At 37.4% G+C, this 18,104-nt stretch overlaps 1 protein-coding gene and 1 long non-coding RNA gene across 5 annotated transcripts in view; one reads left to right on the forward strand and one right to left on the reverse strand.

Annotated features, from left to right (window-relative positions):
- Positions 1 to 18,104, reverse strand: part of LOC309505502 (sialic acid-binding Ig-like lectin 14) — a 41,784-nt gene that overhangs the window by 15,675 nt on the left and 8,005 nt on the right. The window contains exons 1-5 of one of the 4 annotated variants that reach the window (XM_082178897.1): positions 14,440 to 14,522; positions 14,200 to 14,282; positions 13,544 to 13,936; positions 12,936 to 13,223; positions 12,455 to 12,715 (exon numbers count right to left, since the gene is read on the reverse strand). The exons of 2 other annotated variants lie outside the window; for them this stretch is intronic. In XM_082178897.1, coding sequence (XP_082035023.1) covers positions 12,455 to 12,715; positions 12,936 to 13,223; positions 13,544 to 13,936; positions 14,200 to 14,269 — 1,012 coding nt within the window. In that variant the 5' untranslated portion in view covers positions 14,270 to 14,282; positions 14,440 to 14,522. Of the gene's footprint in view, positions 1 to 12,454; positions 12,716 to 12,935; positions 13,224 to 13,543; positions 13,937 to 14,199; positions 14,283 to 14,439; positions 14,523 to 18,104 lie in introns of those variants that run through there. One more of the 4 variants, XM_082178896.1, reaches the window with a different exon arrangement.
- LOC309505520 lies at positions 8,001 to 10,275 on the forward strand. Its single transcript, XR_014208470.1, has 3 exons — positions 8,001 to 8,113; positions 9,160 to 9,232; positions 9,924 to 10,275. It is a non-coding gene; the product is annotated as an uncharacterized lncRNA (long non-coding RNA).

Genomic DNA, 18,104 nt, shown 5'->3' on the forward strand with positions numbered 1-18,104 from the left:
CTAATGAGTTAGCTAAGGCGAACGATAGGTATGCAAAGCCGATAGTTGTTGTCGTCTCCCCTCTTGTTGCACTAATGGAGGACCAAGTGAAGGAGGCAGAAAAGTTAGGAGTTCGTGCTGGGCAGCTCGGCGTGCACGATGACCGTGACATTTTGGACGGTGATCACTGTACAGCATTTGCGGCAGATCCGAAACGACCGCAGCGGCATAGATATAAACTAGATGTCGCCTTAAAGACATTCGTTCCAATGAACTGCCGTAGACAAGGCGACTTCTAGTGTATATATCTATGCACCAGTCTGCGCACACGTCACACACCAGGATGCGCGCGCGCCCTCAGAGAGGTAAAAACGATATAAATAGGCTACTGTTCGTTTTCTCACACAAACCGCTCGTTTCGTGTCTTAGGCCATCAATGTGTACTAACGATGGGGAAGTGTTTAATTTGGACGATGGGGAATTGTTTTCATTTGGACTCTGTGCATGCTCTTTGAGACAGTGACCACAGACCTGCATTAAATGACTGAGTGTCAAATATACATTTAGAATTTACAATTGTTCCTTGAACTCTTAAATTCGATGAACAAAACCTGCAGCTCTCGTTGACAGACATCTTATTCTAAACATAATCAGAGAATATCTGACATAATCCTCTGATCATTCGGACTTGTTGTTTCCGGCCGGTTTCGGCGCATGACATACGTCACGACTACACGTTAGCGATTGGCTATGGCAGATCCTGAGTGACTCTGGGCAGATCCAATAGTTTTGAACTTTAACAGCGAACCCGCCTACAAGGAAGTAAACGTTTCTCAATGGAGAGAGGCCAGACTCTCTGTACAAATGAAATGTACGAGAGTCTGGTAGAACCAGGCGAAGGAAGGGCATGGCATTGAAATGTTTGGTAAGAGCTAGTGATGGCAAAATGAGGCTTCCTGAACCACTGATACCTCGCAGCCCATTGCTTCAGCCAAAGGTTCATTACTCAAAGCTTCATTCAGCATTGCTCACTAGTGACACCTAGCTACTGTGCAAAGAAATAGCAGACAAATTCATTCATTCTGAACCTGTATATATATTTTAGAAAAATATTTGTATAAATAAAAATATGTATTTATTTATTTATTTTGTACTCGCTGTTGATGTATGTAACCTTTCATTTGCAATAATAAAAAGACATGAGCAGACATTTGTCCATTACTGTGTATAATATAAAATATGTATCTTTCTCTGTCTGAATTTACTTGTGCAGAGTCACACACACAGTTAATTAATTATTCATTAATTGTTTGGATAGTGACAGTATGAACAACAACAGTGACACTGTGTTGAGTGCAGTGCTTATGTTGGAGGGAGTGTAATAAAGTAAACTGCAACAGAATAGTCTGGAAGGAAGGATTACAATCTATTTTTATTGAGAAACAGAATTATTTCAAGTGTGTTGGGGTAACACACTTATTTAAAAAATGGCAGTGCCAGCTGGTATAAATGAGGATACTGATGCTTCTGTTGAGCCCAGACAGGGGAGGATTCCCTCTTTCTTGCTGACTCCATTACCAGGAAAAAGGAAGAGTCACAAAAAGCAAACAAATCCAAAAGGACAATCCAAATAAAAAAATCCAGAGCAATCCAAATAATCTTATCTAATTAATATAACAAGACTATAATATAGCTAAGCCTACTATAATTAATACTAACAATATACTATAACTATTCTAACCTGATAATGTAATAATATACAGCCCTAACACATATATGACACAATAACGACAATGACAATGATAGTTATCTAACTCTCTGACTCTGACACTACTACAACTGCTTTTACTGACAACACCCACAAGGTGGCGCGAGTTTCGAACCGCCTTTTATCCGGAAGCGACACTCAGACCAAACCGATGACGTATCCACACAAACCGAGGCCTCGTTTGTCATTAGTCACGTGATTTTCACGTTAACAACACAAGCCTCGAATCGCGGCTTCATCTGGCACGCCCATTTTTTCTCAACACAAGCTCCGACCTCTTATACTGTCTATGGCTTCGACGCCTCGGTTCAAATCGAGTGCCGAAGTTATGACGTCACTTTGTAGGCCAAAACGCGGAAGTGAGTTAGCATTTTAGCACTACGGGTTCCCTCGCCCTAAAGTCTATGGGTTTTTTGAATGGGTTTTTGCTAAATCGCCTGAAATAAGGTCTGTGGTTAACAAAGCCTCTAAATATTTTCACGTTTTGGTCTATGACATAAAACACACCAGTTATAACCTGCTTGTGATTTTTTAAAACTTTATTGTGTCTTAAAAACGGTGGTTGCTAACAAGTTGCTAAAAGGGACTACATCCTTTGGCGGAGACTTTAGACGTCATCATGACAAACATGAAATCTCTCACTAGCCCGCGTTTCAGCTTCACGTTCTTAGAAGTTTACCTTTCAGTTAATATAGCCTACATAACGTTATTTTTGTTTTGTCCCGAGATGCAACCACAAGTCATCGAATTAAATCTCGTTTGTTTTCCGTCCGATGTTATCCAGCGGAGATTCTGGGTTCGTGCCAGATGGAGTAAAAAAGGCTAGCAGTAGCAAGAATAAACGTTTTTCATAACCAAATCAACAGCTAAAATACCTTTTGTCTTTCTCTTAAAATATCTAAAAGCTTGTTTACTTTGCCACTGTTTAATAGATTAGATCCGCTGCAGTTTTATTAAAGGCTAACGTTACGTTGAGAAATGTGTTTAATTAAAATATTCAAAATAATACCTGGTTTATTGACTTTTATTGTAACTTGTTTGGATATAATTATAGAAAGGGTGGGTCCTGCACCTTGTGAACTTGGCTTTTACCCACCTATAATAATATGATTGTATTTGTAAACAGCATTGCCGGTAGTTAAAGCAGGCAATGATATTAATCTTTGTTATTTTAGTAGTAAATGTTAACTATATTTAATGTGCTATATAAACGTGGACAATTCCCAGAGAACACGCTGATATGTATAGCCTTAATGCACTGTAAGTTGACTGTCTGACAAATACACAAATTAAATGTTAAACTATTGCATATTACTTGTATACTATTGTAACTACACTCCAGTCAGCTCACAGTAATGTGAATGTGAGATAAAATTTACTACACAGGCTCTCACATTGGGGCTTGTGGATTACCAGGTAAAAATAGAAAATGTTAACAAAATGAGTATATATGGTTTATTTAGGGAACATATATGGTTTAATTATAATATATTATAATAAGCATTTGCTATTGACAATTCTCTTTAAATTCAACATATATAATTATATACAACTATTATATTAAATGTTTGGAATTGAACTGCGTTATGCTTGTTCAGAGATTATTTGTATAGTTATCTTAAATACATAGAACACTATTATAACTCCTCTATCTCTCCCTAGTTTTACTTACTCGATTAACCTTGTACCTCATGCTGGCCCTTACAATACCGGCAAGTAAACCAGCATCTAAGCTGCACTGTTCATGTCCAGATTTATAGTTGTTCTCTCTTCGATCTATGGTTTTTCTATCGTCTAAGAAAAAGGACATGGAAATTGATACGGCCATAGCTAACGTTAGTGCTTCTGAGATTGTTAAAGCGCGTTTTTTTTTTTCCTGGCGAATTAGCAAATGGTATGCAAACATACAATCAAACATAATAATACAGTGAAAGATAATCTTTAAAGTTTATTTGGGGCACAATGATCAGGCATAATAATCTTAATCACAAAGAAAATAATATTAAGGTTTATGTAAACTAACAAAATAATAAACGAATAAATAAAACATTAACAAAATATTTAAAAAATCTCAGAGAGGCACGCATAAACAAAATTAGTTTCTAACATTTTTTGAAAAACAGAAGGGGCAGTATTTCTCATGAAAAAGTGGATAAGTGTTCATACCATAGACTGTAAAAACATACCATAGACTGTAAAAATAGGTTCATACCATAGACTGTAAAAAATAAGTTCATACACAGCGCAGATCATAATGAGCGAGCGAGTGAGTTTGAGGAAGCTTGATGATGACGTTGATCCGCGACCATGGTGTGCTGTAGTCCGTTGATAGCCTACCGTTAGCATTTTATATCCGACGGCTTTATTTAGGCTTCAAAATGTATACATTTTGGATTAACTTGTAAAGATTATCTTGATAGACAAAACGTGTAAGGGTCACAACTCTTTGTTGAACACAGATCTTATTTTTTGCGATTTTCCAAAAGTCTATGGGGAAAATGCATTGCTTTTTGATCGAGGGAACCCATGCGCCGCTAACTTCCGGGTTGGCCTACACTCTAAAAAACGTTGGGTTATTTTGTGTACCCAATAGCTGGGTTAAAAATATTGGGTCGTTCTGTTGGGTTATTCGGATCATTTATTGGGTTGTTTCTATAACAACGCAGCCCGTTGGGTTAAAATTCAAATTTCAACGGTTGATCCCCGCAGCTGACAGAAGATACACGGGTGAGTTAATATTACACTATAGCCTACAGTATGCATATTGTATACATGTTTGTTTTTTTCGATATGTGACTTTAAGCTCTTACATAGTATTATTGCCGTTTTTTTCTAAATGTTCAGTTCAATTTCCATGTTTATTTCTCCCAGCTGACTGCTTTTTGTCCGCTATCTGCGACTAACGACACCAATATGGCAATATAGCCAGCCAATTTCTTAATTCAGATTCAGATTCAGATTCAGTTTATTGTCATTGACAAAATACAAGTACAAAGCCAATGAAACATAGTTAGCATCTGACCAGGAGTGCAAACAGGAATACTAATAATAAAATAACAATAATAAAAATAAAAAAAAGGTTTTTTTTTTTTTTTTTTTAAAGAGCAGAATAAAGAATACAGATGCAGAGACCAGCTCAAGTGCAGTTGTCTAACAAAGTTGGGGGTTGGAATATGTATAACTGGCCAATGGCCACAACCGGGTTGGATGTAGTGTTCCTCATTTTAGTTTAGCGTTTAGTCTATTAACCGCAGATGGGCAGAAACTGTTCCTGAATCTGCTCGTGCGACAGCGAAAGCTCCTATATCGTCTCCCAGATGGGAGAAGAGTAAATAGTCCATGGGTGGGATGAGAAGTGTCTTTAATAATGCATCTTACCCTTTGTAGGCATCGCTCATGGTAAATGTCTTTGATCGAAGGCAGTTTAGTACCAATGATGTTTTGGGCCGTTTTGACCACCCGTTGGAGGGCATTCTGGTCTGAAACAGTGCAGTTGCCATACCACACTGTGATACAGTTTGTTAAGATACTTTGAATAACGCATAGGTAGAAGTTCAGCAGTATAAGGGGGGACAGGCGGGCTTTCTTTAGTTTCCTAAGGAAGTAGAGGCGCTGTTGTGCCTTTTTGATGAGACTAGCAGTATTGATGGTCCAGGTAAGGTCCTCAGAAATATGTACACCCAGGAATTTGAAACTAGACACTCTTTCCACTTGAGACCCATCAATATAAATGGGAGTGTGTGTGTAGCCTTTCTTAGTCCGCCGGTAGTCCACAATCAGCTCCTTAGTCTTCTGGGTATTGAGTATAAGATTATTGCTTGCACACCACTCTATCAGATGATCAACCTCTTCCCTGTAGGCCTTTTCATTATCACCACTGACCAGGCCAACCACCGTGATATCATCTGCAAACTTGATTATGGAGTTTGAGACATGCTCAGATTGGCAGTTGTGGGTAAAGAGAGAGTAAAGGATTGGAGCCCTGTGGCACACCAGTGTTCAAGGCGAGAATGGAGGAGTGTTGGTTGTCGATCCTAACAGACTGTGGTCTGTTAGTAAGAAAGTCCAGGATCCAGTTACAAAGGGAAGGGCTGATGCAAAGATCAATGAGTTTAGAGATTAGCTTGGATGGAATCACAGTATTAAAAGCAGAACTAAAATCAATGAATAACATTCTGACATATGTATTGCTTTTATCCAAGTGATTCAAAGAAGTATGGAGAGCTGAGGCAATGGCATCCTCAGTTGACCTGTTGGATTTGTAGGCGAACTGAAATGGGTCAAGTGTTGGGGGCAGGCACTTTTTCAGATGAGAGAGAACCAGCCTCTCAAAACACTTTGCGATGATCGGCGTGAGGGCGACGGGACGAAAGTCATTAAGGGCCAATCCAGCACCAGGTTTTGGAACTGGCACAATGGTGGTTGTTTTGAAACAGGTCGGGACGATGGCCTGGGCCAAAGAGAGGTTAAAGATGTTGGTGAAGACGTCTGCCAGCTGTACTGCACAAACCCTAAGCACTCGGCCTGGGATGCCATCAGGGCCAGCAGCTTTATGTGCATTCACCCTGCCCAGGGCAGAGCACACATCACCGGTGGTAAGCGTGAGTGGCAGGTGATCAGGTGGGAGCTCTGCTTTGATAGGAGATTCTGTGTTTTCCAAATCAAAGCGAGCATAAAAGACGTTCAGATCGTCTAGGAGGGTAGGCTTGCTGGTTGAGTGGGTGCTGTTGGATGGTTTGTAATCAGTGATAGCATGAATGCCTCTCCACATACGACGAGGGTCGTTGTTATTGAATTTGTCCTCGATCCGCAGTTTGTAATTATGTTTAGCTGCTTTGATACCCCTTTTCAGGTTGGCTCTGGATAAACTGTAGGCATCCCTGTCACCAGTTTTAAAGGCAACATCACGTGCCTTTAACAGGAATCGAACTTCCTTGTTCATCCAGGGTTTCTGGTTGGGGAATACTTTAATAATTCTTTGGGTGGATACTTTGTCAACACACCTGTTGATATAGTGCAGAACGGAACTTGTGTAGATATTAATATCTGTGTGAGAGACCAAAGTAGCTTGACGGGCAAACATATTCCAGTCTGTGTTCTGAAACTCTTGCTGTAGTAGAGAGTCGGCTTCCTCCAGCCACACTTTTACAGTCTTCACAGTAGGTTTCACACGTTTGATGACAGGGATATATTTGGGGAGTAGGAACAAAGATAAATGATCAGATTGTCCAACATGGGGCTGGGGGATAGCTTTGTAGGCATCAGAGATGTTTGTATAAACATTATCAAGAGTATTAGCACCTCTTGTAGGGCATGAAACGTTTTGATAAAATTTGGGGAGTACTGACCTCAATTTGGCATGGTTAAAATCACCAGCAATGATGAAAACACCCTCTGGGTGCACTGTCTGCAGCTTATTAACAGCAGAACAGAGTTCTTTCATAGCTAGTTTAGCAGTGGCATCCGGGGGTACATAAACTGCAGTAATTATGATAGATGAAAACTCACGGGGCAGGTAGAACGGTCTACACTTGATGAACAGGTATTCAATGTCAGCCGAACAGTGGGATTTAATAATAACAGCATCGGTGCACCACGCTCTGTTTACATAAATGCAAACACCCCCACCTTTGCTTTTACCGGAGTCTGCGACTGTTCTGTCGGCTCTGTAGATGTTACACCCTTGTAGCTCAATCGCGCTGGCTGGGATGGTGTTATTGAGCCAAGTTTCCGTGAAAACCATAACATTGCAATCCATAAACTTTTTCTGGGTGATCCGGAGCCGTAGTTCGTCTACCTTATTTGCCAGAGACCGTACGTTAGCAAGGAAGATGCTAGGTAGACTTTGGCGATGCGGGTTGAGCTTTAGCCTAGCCCGCAGGCCGCTCCGCTTACCCCGTCTTTGTTTACGCTCACAGCGCCGGCGACGTGCACTTCCTGTCGGTCTGGCTGATTCACTCGAGTCCAGGGACCGGAATAGCTCCGGGGGTAACAGTTGGTATATTTCTGTATCCATTGCAATGTTTGTGCAGCGTAGTTTGATGTCCAAAAGTGTGTGACGGCTATATGAGGTTAATGCAAAGTGGTTACGAATAACTAAGCTAAAAATAACTAAATATATAATACACAGTTTGCAAAAGCTGGAGAGACGCTGAGCCTCGCGTTGTACACGCGCCGCCATCTTGGTATTTCGTGTGTTAGGCGAATAATACTCGGTTGTGATACTCTTCCTAACTTTCTATGTTCTTTCCGATTCTTTTGGGGAAAGTTATTCATATTTTCATATATTAACCGACGCGCTCGGCTTCAAGACCCAGCGGAAGCCTGGTCCATCCATCCAGTGTCGCAGTCACTTACAGGAAGAAGGTATGCTGAGTTATATAAAGGCCTACATTGTAGCGCAAATGTTTACTTGTTTTATCCCAACTACAGTGTGAATTTAAAATACTACAAAGTGTTAAATTAGGCTGACCATACGTCCTCTTTTTCCCGGACATGTCTTCTTTTTGGACCTAAAAAAAAAATGCGTCCGGCCGGGATGCCATTCATTGTGTGCGTTTTTGCATTGCTTTAGAATTAGATCGCGCCTTCTCGCACCATTGTTCGGTCGGTCTTGATGTACTGACGCGTCTTGACCATGCGTCAACATACGACGAAAAGGGTACCCCCATAACGTCCATGTGTGACGATTCGGGTTATGGGTAGGTTTAGGTATGCGTTAGGGTACCGCTAGGAGGCGCTGCTGGTGCGCTTCTGTCTGCGTCTCATATTGACGTTAAAGGGGTACCCTTTTCGTCGTATGTTGACGCATGGTCAAGACGCGTCAGTATATGACGTTTTGGGGTGAGACCGGGCTGATGTACGTAACGCAAAACTGCACCACGGCTTGTCAACAGTGGCACATGGCTCCTGAACTGCGATAAAAAAGAGCCCAAATGTAAATTCACAAACGATTTACCGAGAAATTTCCCATGTTCCCGATTAAAAGCCCCGAAATATGGACACCCTAATTAAACATTTTATCTAGACAACTCTATAAAGATAAAAAATTATAAAATATAACTATGACTGGATAGTAAGTTATTACAATAGCCAGTTAAGTTACATAACACTTTTCAGATCACCACATAACTTACCCATTAAATAAAATGACGGTTGTTTGAGACTTTATTCCTTTATAATAACATTTATTACTTTTTAAATGACACATAGCAGTAAAAGGACATTTTAAATGGAGGTAATTTACCATAATACATGGCCATTGCAGGAGCTCATACTGTAAAATTACAGCTGTGATTTTACAGTGAATTTATAGTAGGTTAGTGACAAATTGTTAGTGACAAATAAAGCATATTGTCACAACATTATTTTTGTTAATTCACTTTATATTAACTAAACTTTTTTTTACACAGGATGCTATGGATTCATATGTAAGGGAAACGCTTCAGAAGTGGAACCTTGAAACATTAATCGACAGATTTGCAGGTGAGAGATAATGTAGCAAGCATATAGCAGCATCACTAATATAGTGAAACCTTTTTAATTTGACTTCATGAAAATTAGAACTTAGGCCTACTAGTAATGAAGGATAATAAATTATTCAAATGGCACCTCTCCTTAAAGTAGTCCACCAAAATGTTTTAAATTGGTCATAATTTTTTCACCATGTCCCTAATAACCTGTTTGAATTTCTTTCTTATTTGGAACACAATTCCCAAGAGTTATTATTTTTATTTTTTTTACATCAATAAATCCAGAATAAATCAGAACATTTTCACACAGAAAGGAAAGCCTTGAGTCACAAATGCATTTTGGGACAAACATGACCCCACACAAACACAAATGCAGGTGCACACACATGCATACACAACTTCATTTCTGCTAATTGGTGTTGGTTTTATATACACATTAAAAAAAAATCTGCATTTGGTTCATTAAAATAAATATAATTTGACAATCAAACTCTACATCTTTTCTTTTAGTGGCATTTAAGTTATATTTTTGCTAATTTGTGGTGTTATTGCAAAACCAGACAATTTTAAAACACCTCAAATAATAATTGTTACTTTATAGCATTTGTTGAAATGATTTGTAGGTGCATCATTTATGACAACACAATTTGGGTAATATTTGATCCATGTGTGCATATTTACCATTTAATTTTTTTTTTTTAAAGGTTGGAACAAACATCATTCAATATTTGGAGGAGGAGGAGCAACGGAGGCAATTCCCTCATGTCCTGCAGATTGGGGATAAATTCAACTGCTCACAAGCCTTCGTCATTGTGGGAGGAGCGGCACTAGAGCAAGACAGCCTTTTACAAGCTGTGGATACATGCTTTAAATTATTTTATGTTGTAGACATTGAGTATCCAAAGCCTGCAGCAGCTGTTTGGCAGTTTCTACAACACACAATATATTCTGTGCCAGGAGGAGTTCCATCAACTCACTGTCGCCTACTTAGGCAGTTTATAATTGGATAAGCTGGACAAGCTTTGGTTTGTTTTGTTTGTTTATTTTTGTTTTTGTATTCCATGTTTCTTAGAACTTAAAACATATATGTTTAATATATATTAAAACATTTGTATTCCAATGTTTCTTAGAATTTTATCAATAACTTTTGAATGCAATGTCTAATTGAATGTAAATAAAGCATTGTTAATATACTTAAGTTGTGAGTTATTTATTTACATGGCAATAATAGTTAATTATAATAATACTAGGTTGATTAAAGCATTTTGACCAAATAACCCAACAGATTCGTTTTTTGTAACCCAATTTATTGGGTAAAACTAATTACCTAATTTATTGGGTTAAAATAACCCAACAATAGGTCGGTGCTATATCAACCCACCATTGGGTTAGCTGTTGGGTCGTTTTTAACCCAACTTTTTTAAGTGAGTACAAAGTGACGTCATTACTTCGGCACTCTATGTCACATCACTAGTAAGAGCTCAGTTGGCCCTCTCACCCGTTCCTGAAAAAAGATACTATGACCACAGCTCCTGATCATCCAAAGACGCAACTGGTAGGACAGAATGTGATTGAATGTGTTGAGTTCAGGCTTCTATATGACTTTTGCTTGGTTGTAACGTGCAATTTAAATTAAACAGTGAAGACTTTATTATGTGAACGTAGAACTTGACAGAAGTAACGTTACTCTAAGCATGTGTATTGTTTAAATTATATAAGTTTAATTATGGGATTGGTATTTCAATTATTAACTATTAGAGATCCTAGGTTAATCTGAATGACTTTGTTTGGTTTGGTTTGAGGATTCAGTAACATTTATTTATTATTACTTTGAGAAAGTGGTATTGAGATTTATTTGTAACTAATTCATGTTTTTGGTTTGTGTATCTTAAAGGTTATCAACCTATTCTGTTCCATCCCAAATCTATCAAACCATCTTTAAGAAAATAAAAAATCATAAAGTGAACAGATTTGAGTTGTCCTTTGCATTCATCAGAGATAAAGCAGTTTTCAAGTTTGGGCAGAGCTGTGGTCAGTCAGAAAACACACAGAACTTGACAGGTATGCTTTTTGATAAATGGTGTTTTGAAATTTTAGTTCAAAAGCCTGGTTATAGTGTTTAAGCAATCAAGAAAAACTGTAATCTTATATCTAATAGACCTAATATTTTGCTTACATTTTTCAACAACAACAAAAAAACTCCACACAAATTTCCATGTTCTACACAGTTTCTCATATGTATGGATAATGTACACCTGGGGGGTATACAATTTACTTTAGTTCTACAAACATCCTTTAAAACACAGAAAGGGTGAAATGATGCATTTGAACACTCTGAAGTAATTCACAGTTTAAGTGTAAAAAAATAAAAAAAAATAAAAAAAAAGAAGTACACCGGAGCATGAAGAAAACAATATGGAATGACAAAACTATTCAATTCATAATTTTTATACTGTATAATACAATATACTGTACATATATAAATGGATAAGGATTGTTAATCCTAAAGACAAAAAAATAAGCTCAGATAGGATAAAGTTTCTGTACTGTATTTGTAAAAAGTATAGCCTATATTAAATATAGACTAAATTATATAAACATAACAAATGAAATAGCAATAACCTCCAGATATTTTACAATTTTAGATCAAGCAAAATACAACATAATGGGAATTTAAGGACCTCCCTATGAGCTTTTTTAATAATAAACTTTCTGATGTCCTTGTTGGTCATAAAAAACCTCCAGTATAACTTCAGTGTCCGTGTCTGTGGCCATCACTTCATGTATCTCGTCTCTGCTGGAAAACATATTTAGGGAATAAGACAAGCAAATGGAGTAAAATATACTGATTATCATGACTGTGGACAACAGTGTTCACATGCTTTCACATCAACCAGAATCCCATCTCAATATCACTCAAAACACCTTCATGTAAATAGTATAAGATGCACGAGGTGCAACAAAATGTAGACATTTTAAGCACTTCCGTACCTGTGCCAAGACTCATGACAGCACAAAACCACAGAGAAGATGACTGCTGAAAATGATATCCCAAACAAAAATCCTATTATCATTCTAATGTCCACTTGCATTTGGATAGCTTCTTTACCTTGAATTTAAGAACACAAATTGTTATAGTCTTGAATTTCTGACATTTGTCTATATATAAGTGAATTATGTTTGTAAGTCTGTGGCACGGTTATCAACATTTCATGTGGAATCTGGTTCTACTTACGAATGACATTGATAGTGATGGATGCATTCAAAGTCTCCATCATATAAGTCATCTCACAGACGTATATCCCAGCATGCTCCTTTCTCATATTGGTAATCATGAGATTTTCTGCAGACGTGTAGTTCCTGATTTTATCTGCAGTTCCATTGAACCTCCATACAGGATCAGAGGACGGTGGGTGACTCTCAACAGTGCAGTTCAGGCGGAGAGTGTCACCTTCCATCACTGTGTCATCGCCAAGAATTCGAAGAGTCTGTACATCTGAAAAAGAGCAACTGCATTAGTTTTGACACCATATAGACACAGTATGCAAGAAATAAATAATTTTAGTTCTACTCATTGATCAATGGTAGAAGATGGTAGATCTGAGCAGTGACGCCTACACTCTTCTAAACTGAATTTCTGAATTTTTGTTTTTAGCAATTGTCAAAGAAACATGCCTTTTCAAGAAGTTTGGTTAAATATGTATACTTGTACTCACACGTGACTTCTAGTGTCCTACTGGCACTGATGGTTTTGTTTCCATAGCTCACGTCACATCCTACAGTGGCATTGTGCATTTTGGAGGTTGGAGTCAAGGGCAAAGTTGAGATGTAAAGGCTTCTGGTGATCAGAGTGATGTCATCCTTGAGATTGATGATATTTTCTCCTCTTGTCTTGATCCACCATGTTATTTCAGGTGGAGTTTCCGGGCAAGGAAAAGGAGCTGAACATGTCAGATTGGCTTCCACTCCTTCACTGAGAGAAGGAATATCCATTATAGGCTCGTCTGCAAAGAGAGGTACACAACATATTGTAGACATTGCAGATTTCCACAGTGTAAATAATTGAGTCATTCTTTGAGGACAGATTCAGATCAAATGCATATTTTACTAAGATGAAAAGAAAAAGCAGTGTGATTAGCATAGCACAACCGTTTAAGTTTCTTTATCTAAGAGATCATGTCCAACATAGTTCCTCTGCTGAGATTATGAAATCATAGCATCAGAAAGTGTGAAACAACTGAAACAACTGAGAACTGAAAGAGAACATCAGACTAGAGAAAAAGGCAGGACCTTTTAATCTTTGCCAAACACAAGCAAGCATTACCTTGAATAATAATTTTAACTGTGGGTTTATATGTGCTTTTCTGTATATTCTGCCCCTCCACTCTGAATGCATATTCATTTTCATCTTCTGCTTTTATATCTTTCATGATGATGCTGCAGTTGTTTTTGGTCAGATCAGGTTCAAGCATCTTAATCCGCTCTGTTTCAGTTTCCTTCTCTTCCAGTTCGATTTTATTTTGTGTACTCACTTTCCCCTTGAACATTTTTTCATTTTTGTTACATTGAACATTTTTACACACTATCCACTGAACGTTATCAATAGGTTTTGCTGCTTCTGGATAGGTGAAGGTACATGAAATCAGAGCACATAATCCTGGAACTGCAGTAATTACTGGCGGATTGAAGGTGATGGTCCAGTGCTCTTTTCCATGGCCTTGAATAACAGAAGAAAGTGATGAAATGCCTGGACACAGGACATCTCGTATCTTAAAATAATAGTTGCCTGTTCATGCTCAATACATGTGCATGTATGAAGCTACATAAACTTCACATGTACATAGTGTGTATGATGTACATTTTACATATAGAAGTGATGGTTGAGGAGTGTGAAGTTTTATTGAAAAAAAACAACATATTTTTTCAAATTTAGTACAAATATTTCAACTTAAATGTTACTGTAAAACATGTAATACGTACCTGTACACAAAATATTTAATACTAACATAGAGAGGATTGTACAGCTTGAAATGATCTGCATTTTAAACATGCATTCCACAGATCTGCACACAAAAAAAGAAACATTGCTTGAGCATTAATATAAATGCTATGCATTCAAATTTTCAATATATTATTCAATATTTGAATGTGGCAGTGCATATAGAAAATATGTGTCATGCCAGTAAAGAAAACTGCATATGAAATTAAAATTGACCTTACCGCTTCAAGTCAAACCGTTCACAGTGTTCTCAGAAGCTTTAGTTGTAAAACTGCAGAAGCAGCACATGGGTGTACAAGCTGCATCCTTCCTCTAGTGGAGCACTTCCTCATTAAACTGACTTGCACATATAAGGGATTGTTGTGCATGACAAGCATAAATATGGAAATAATTAGCATAATTCAGTAAAACACATACATTAACCATACTTTGATTCTGTCAGGTATGAGGGTGATGGAAGGAGCAAGGACTCAATTACAAGAAAAATTGGGCTTTATTAATAATAAAAAATAAAACAAAAAGCAAACAAAAACTATCCCGAGGGGGAAAAACAAGACTGACTTGACCACAGGAGGAACATAGAAGGGTAGACATATGACTAGACAAGGTGAGACTAAAGTAAGCTCTGACTAAAAACTGCATTAGACTATCAAACAAAAAATGTAGCACAGAGAGTATATAATGACCTGGCAAACCATGAGGGCAAAAGAACACATATAAAGGGAGCTGAGAACAAGAGGAATAGGTGAACACACTCAGACAAATGAGGACTCAACTAGACAAGAGGCCGTGGTGGGAAACAAGGAGACAGGAACAGAGGAGCACAAGGCAAACACAAACAAAGCCATATGTTCAAGCACAACACAAACATAGAGATCTGAAACAAAGACAACACAGTCAAAGCTGCCAGGGCAGAACCCTGACAGATTCAAATGTATCTATAGCCAAATAATTTGTTTTTAGATTTGGAAGAGATAAAGGCAATTAAGTTTTGGTCTAATGGAAATGGGAAAAAATATATATATTTTACTATAAGGCTTCCAGTAAAGTCAAGTGACCACATTTATTAAGTAAATTCACAATATTCACACGTTCTTTCTACAGTTTTTCTCGATTGCTTAAACACATTTCTTAAAACTATTCCTCGTATTCTCAAAACAGTAAACACAAATCCATAACGTTAAGCTCTACACTCAAAACCATTCACTCTTGCTGAAAAAAACTAACTTTGCCCTCAGACATCACACACAAGCCCTCACAAACACACACACACACTACAACATTGTCTTACACACTGGTGCAATAAATTCAAAACAGCATTTCCAAAACTGGTAAGTTATGTTGCTTGTGGTTCTCCCCCTCACAAACCTTTTCACAAGATGAACACAAAAGACAACCAATGGATACATTGGCTATTTTTTTTATTCCTTAATGTACGGTGGCCGAGAGAGCTCAGCAACTGAAGAAAACACATGCAAATAGAAAAAAACACCCGCAAATTAAGAAAACATCTTCATCAGTTTCACAACACACGTGTGCTCCAAATAACACAACCAAATACAGAAACGCGCTGCAAATAACACAGACCACAATGGAATTTGTTTCCAGGGAAACCAAATAAGTGATGAAGGTAGAGCTCTTGAAGTGGGACTTTGGAGTGAGCAGGGCACTAGTGTGCCATTATGTAATGAATTGATTATTGATTGATTATGTAATAAATATAATGCTGTTAACATAACGGTTGCAAATATATAATTTTTTACAAAAAAGCGTTTCAAATATGCATTATATATCTGTGTGTGAGTGTCTCAACTTTAAAACTTTGTACCCTACATTACCTAACATTTCTTATGAAACTTTTCTTTATGAAAATGTAAACATAACATGAAAAAATTTATTCAGTGTAACTGATGTATAGATGAATATATTTCCCTCATGTTCTTTTTCTCTATCTTTTTTATTTATTTTAGTTTTCAGCTCATTGTTATTTTCTCATTTGTATTCTGATGACACTGAACATATTGTTACAGTAATACATTTTGTATATTGTATACAAGTTGTATGTCATAAAAATGTAATCTCTGTATGTTTTGCAACAACAACAAAAAACAAAAAAGGGTAACGCTTTAGATTACAGCCCGGAAAATACTGCGTAATTAAAATGAAAGTACAGTATAACTTTCGGTAATTAAAGTGTACCTATAAAGTACTTACGTGTAAGTATAGGGGAACAATATGTTAAGTCTTGGGAATAAAGGTGTAACAACCAGGAAAATACTGCGTAATTAAAACGAAATTACAGTGTAACTTTCGGTAATTACAGTGTACCTATAAAGTATGTACGTGTAAGTATAGGGGAATTATATGTAAAGTTTTGTGAATAAAGGGGTAACAACCAGGAAAATTACAAATTATTTAGGCAAATTATTTAGATTATTTAAGTATTTTAGAATCTTACTTTTGGGAGCAATTTAGCGAGTAGGCTACATACACTGCACCTTTTTGTAATAATAGTGTATAATAAAGGCTTTTTTTTTAAATTGCGGGGTACATATCAGTGCATTTATAAAGTAGGCTAATTTGTTATTATTGCAAAGGTGCACTGATTAAGTTTCAAGGCAAGTAAAACTATTGCAACTTTTTATTTTTTTAAATGCTAGGAAAATATACTCTTGTTCCATGTAGTTACAGGGTAAGTGTGACATTGTGGGCTGTAAATTAAAGTGGTGCTTCTTACCCTCTTGTTCCATGTAGTTACAGGGTAAGTATGACATTGCGGGCTGTAAATTGAAGTGGTGCTTCTTACCCTCTTGTTCCATGTAGTTACAGGGTAAGTATGACATTGCAGGCTGTAAATTAAAGTGGTGCTTCTTACCCTCTTGTTCCATGTAGTTACAGGGTAAGTGTGACATTGCGGGCTGTAAATTAAAGTGGTGCTTCTTACCCTCTTGTTCCATGTAGTTACAGGGTAAGTGTGACATTGCGGGCTGTAAATTGAAGTGGTGCTTCTTACCCTCTTGTTCCATGTAGTTACAGGGTAAGTGTGACATTGTGGGCTGTAAATTAAAGTGGTGCTTCTTACCCTCTTGTTTCATGTAGTTACAGGGTAAGTATGACATTGCGGGCTGTAAATTAAAGTGGTGCTTCTTACCCTCTTGTTTCTTACAGGGTAAGTATGACATTGCGGGCTGTAAATTAAAGTGGTGCTTCTTACCCTCTTGTTCCATGTAGTTACAGGGTAAGTGTGACATTGCGGGCTGTAAATTAAAGTGGTGCTTCTTACCCTCTTGTTTCATGTACACTCTAAAAACTGCTGGGTTGTGTTAACCCAATTTTGGGTCAAATATGGTCTCACCCAACGTTAAAAATGGACAAACCCAGCCGTTGGTTTACAGTTTTAATGTAACCAATGCAATTTGTCCATTTTTAAATTGCATTTTTGTCCATTTTTGATTTTGTCCAAAATGCAATTTGTCCATTTTTAAATTGCATTTTTGAACCCAACGTTGGGTGAGACCATATTTGACCCAAAATTGGGTTAACACAACCCAGCAGTTTTTAGAGTGTAGTTACGGGGTAGCCTAAGTGTGACATTGTGGGCTGTAAATTAAAGTGGTGCTTCTTACCCTCTTGTTTCATGTAGTTACAGGGTAAGTATGACATTGCGGGCTGTAAATTAAAGTGGTGCTTCTTACCCTCTTGTTTCATGTAGTTACAGTACAATAAAAAAACATGTACACACACACAATCTGATATCACTCAGAAAACCTTTATTTGAAAAACAACTTATTTCAAAACAGATTTACAACATATTACACTTCTTATTCTTTATTATTTTTTAAAAATCAACTTTTCATTTCAAATACTAAAGTCCTGACAGAAAGTA

Source organism: Leuciscus leuciscus, assembly GCF_965113295.1.
Source record: "Leuciscus leuciscus genome assembly, chromosome: 9".
In the NCBI taxonomy this organism is placed as follows: domain Eukaryota; kingdom Metazoa; phylum Chordata; class Actinopteri; order Cypriniformes; family Leuciscidae; genus Leuciscus; species Leuciscus leuciscus.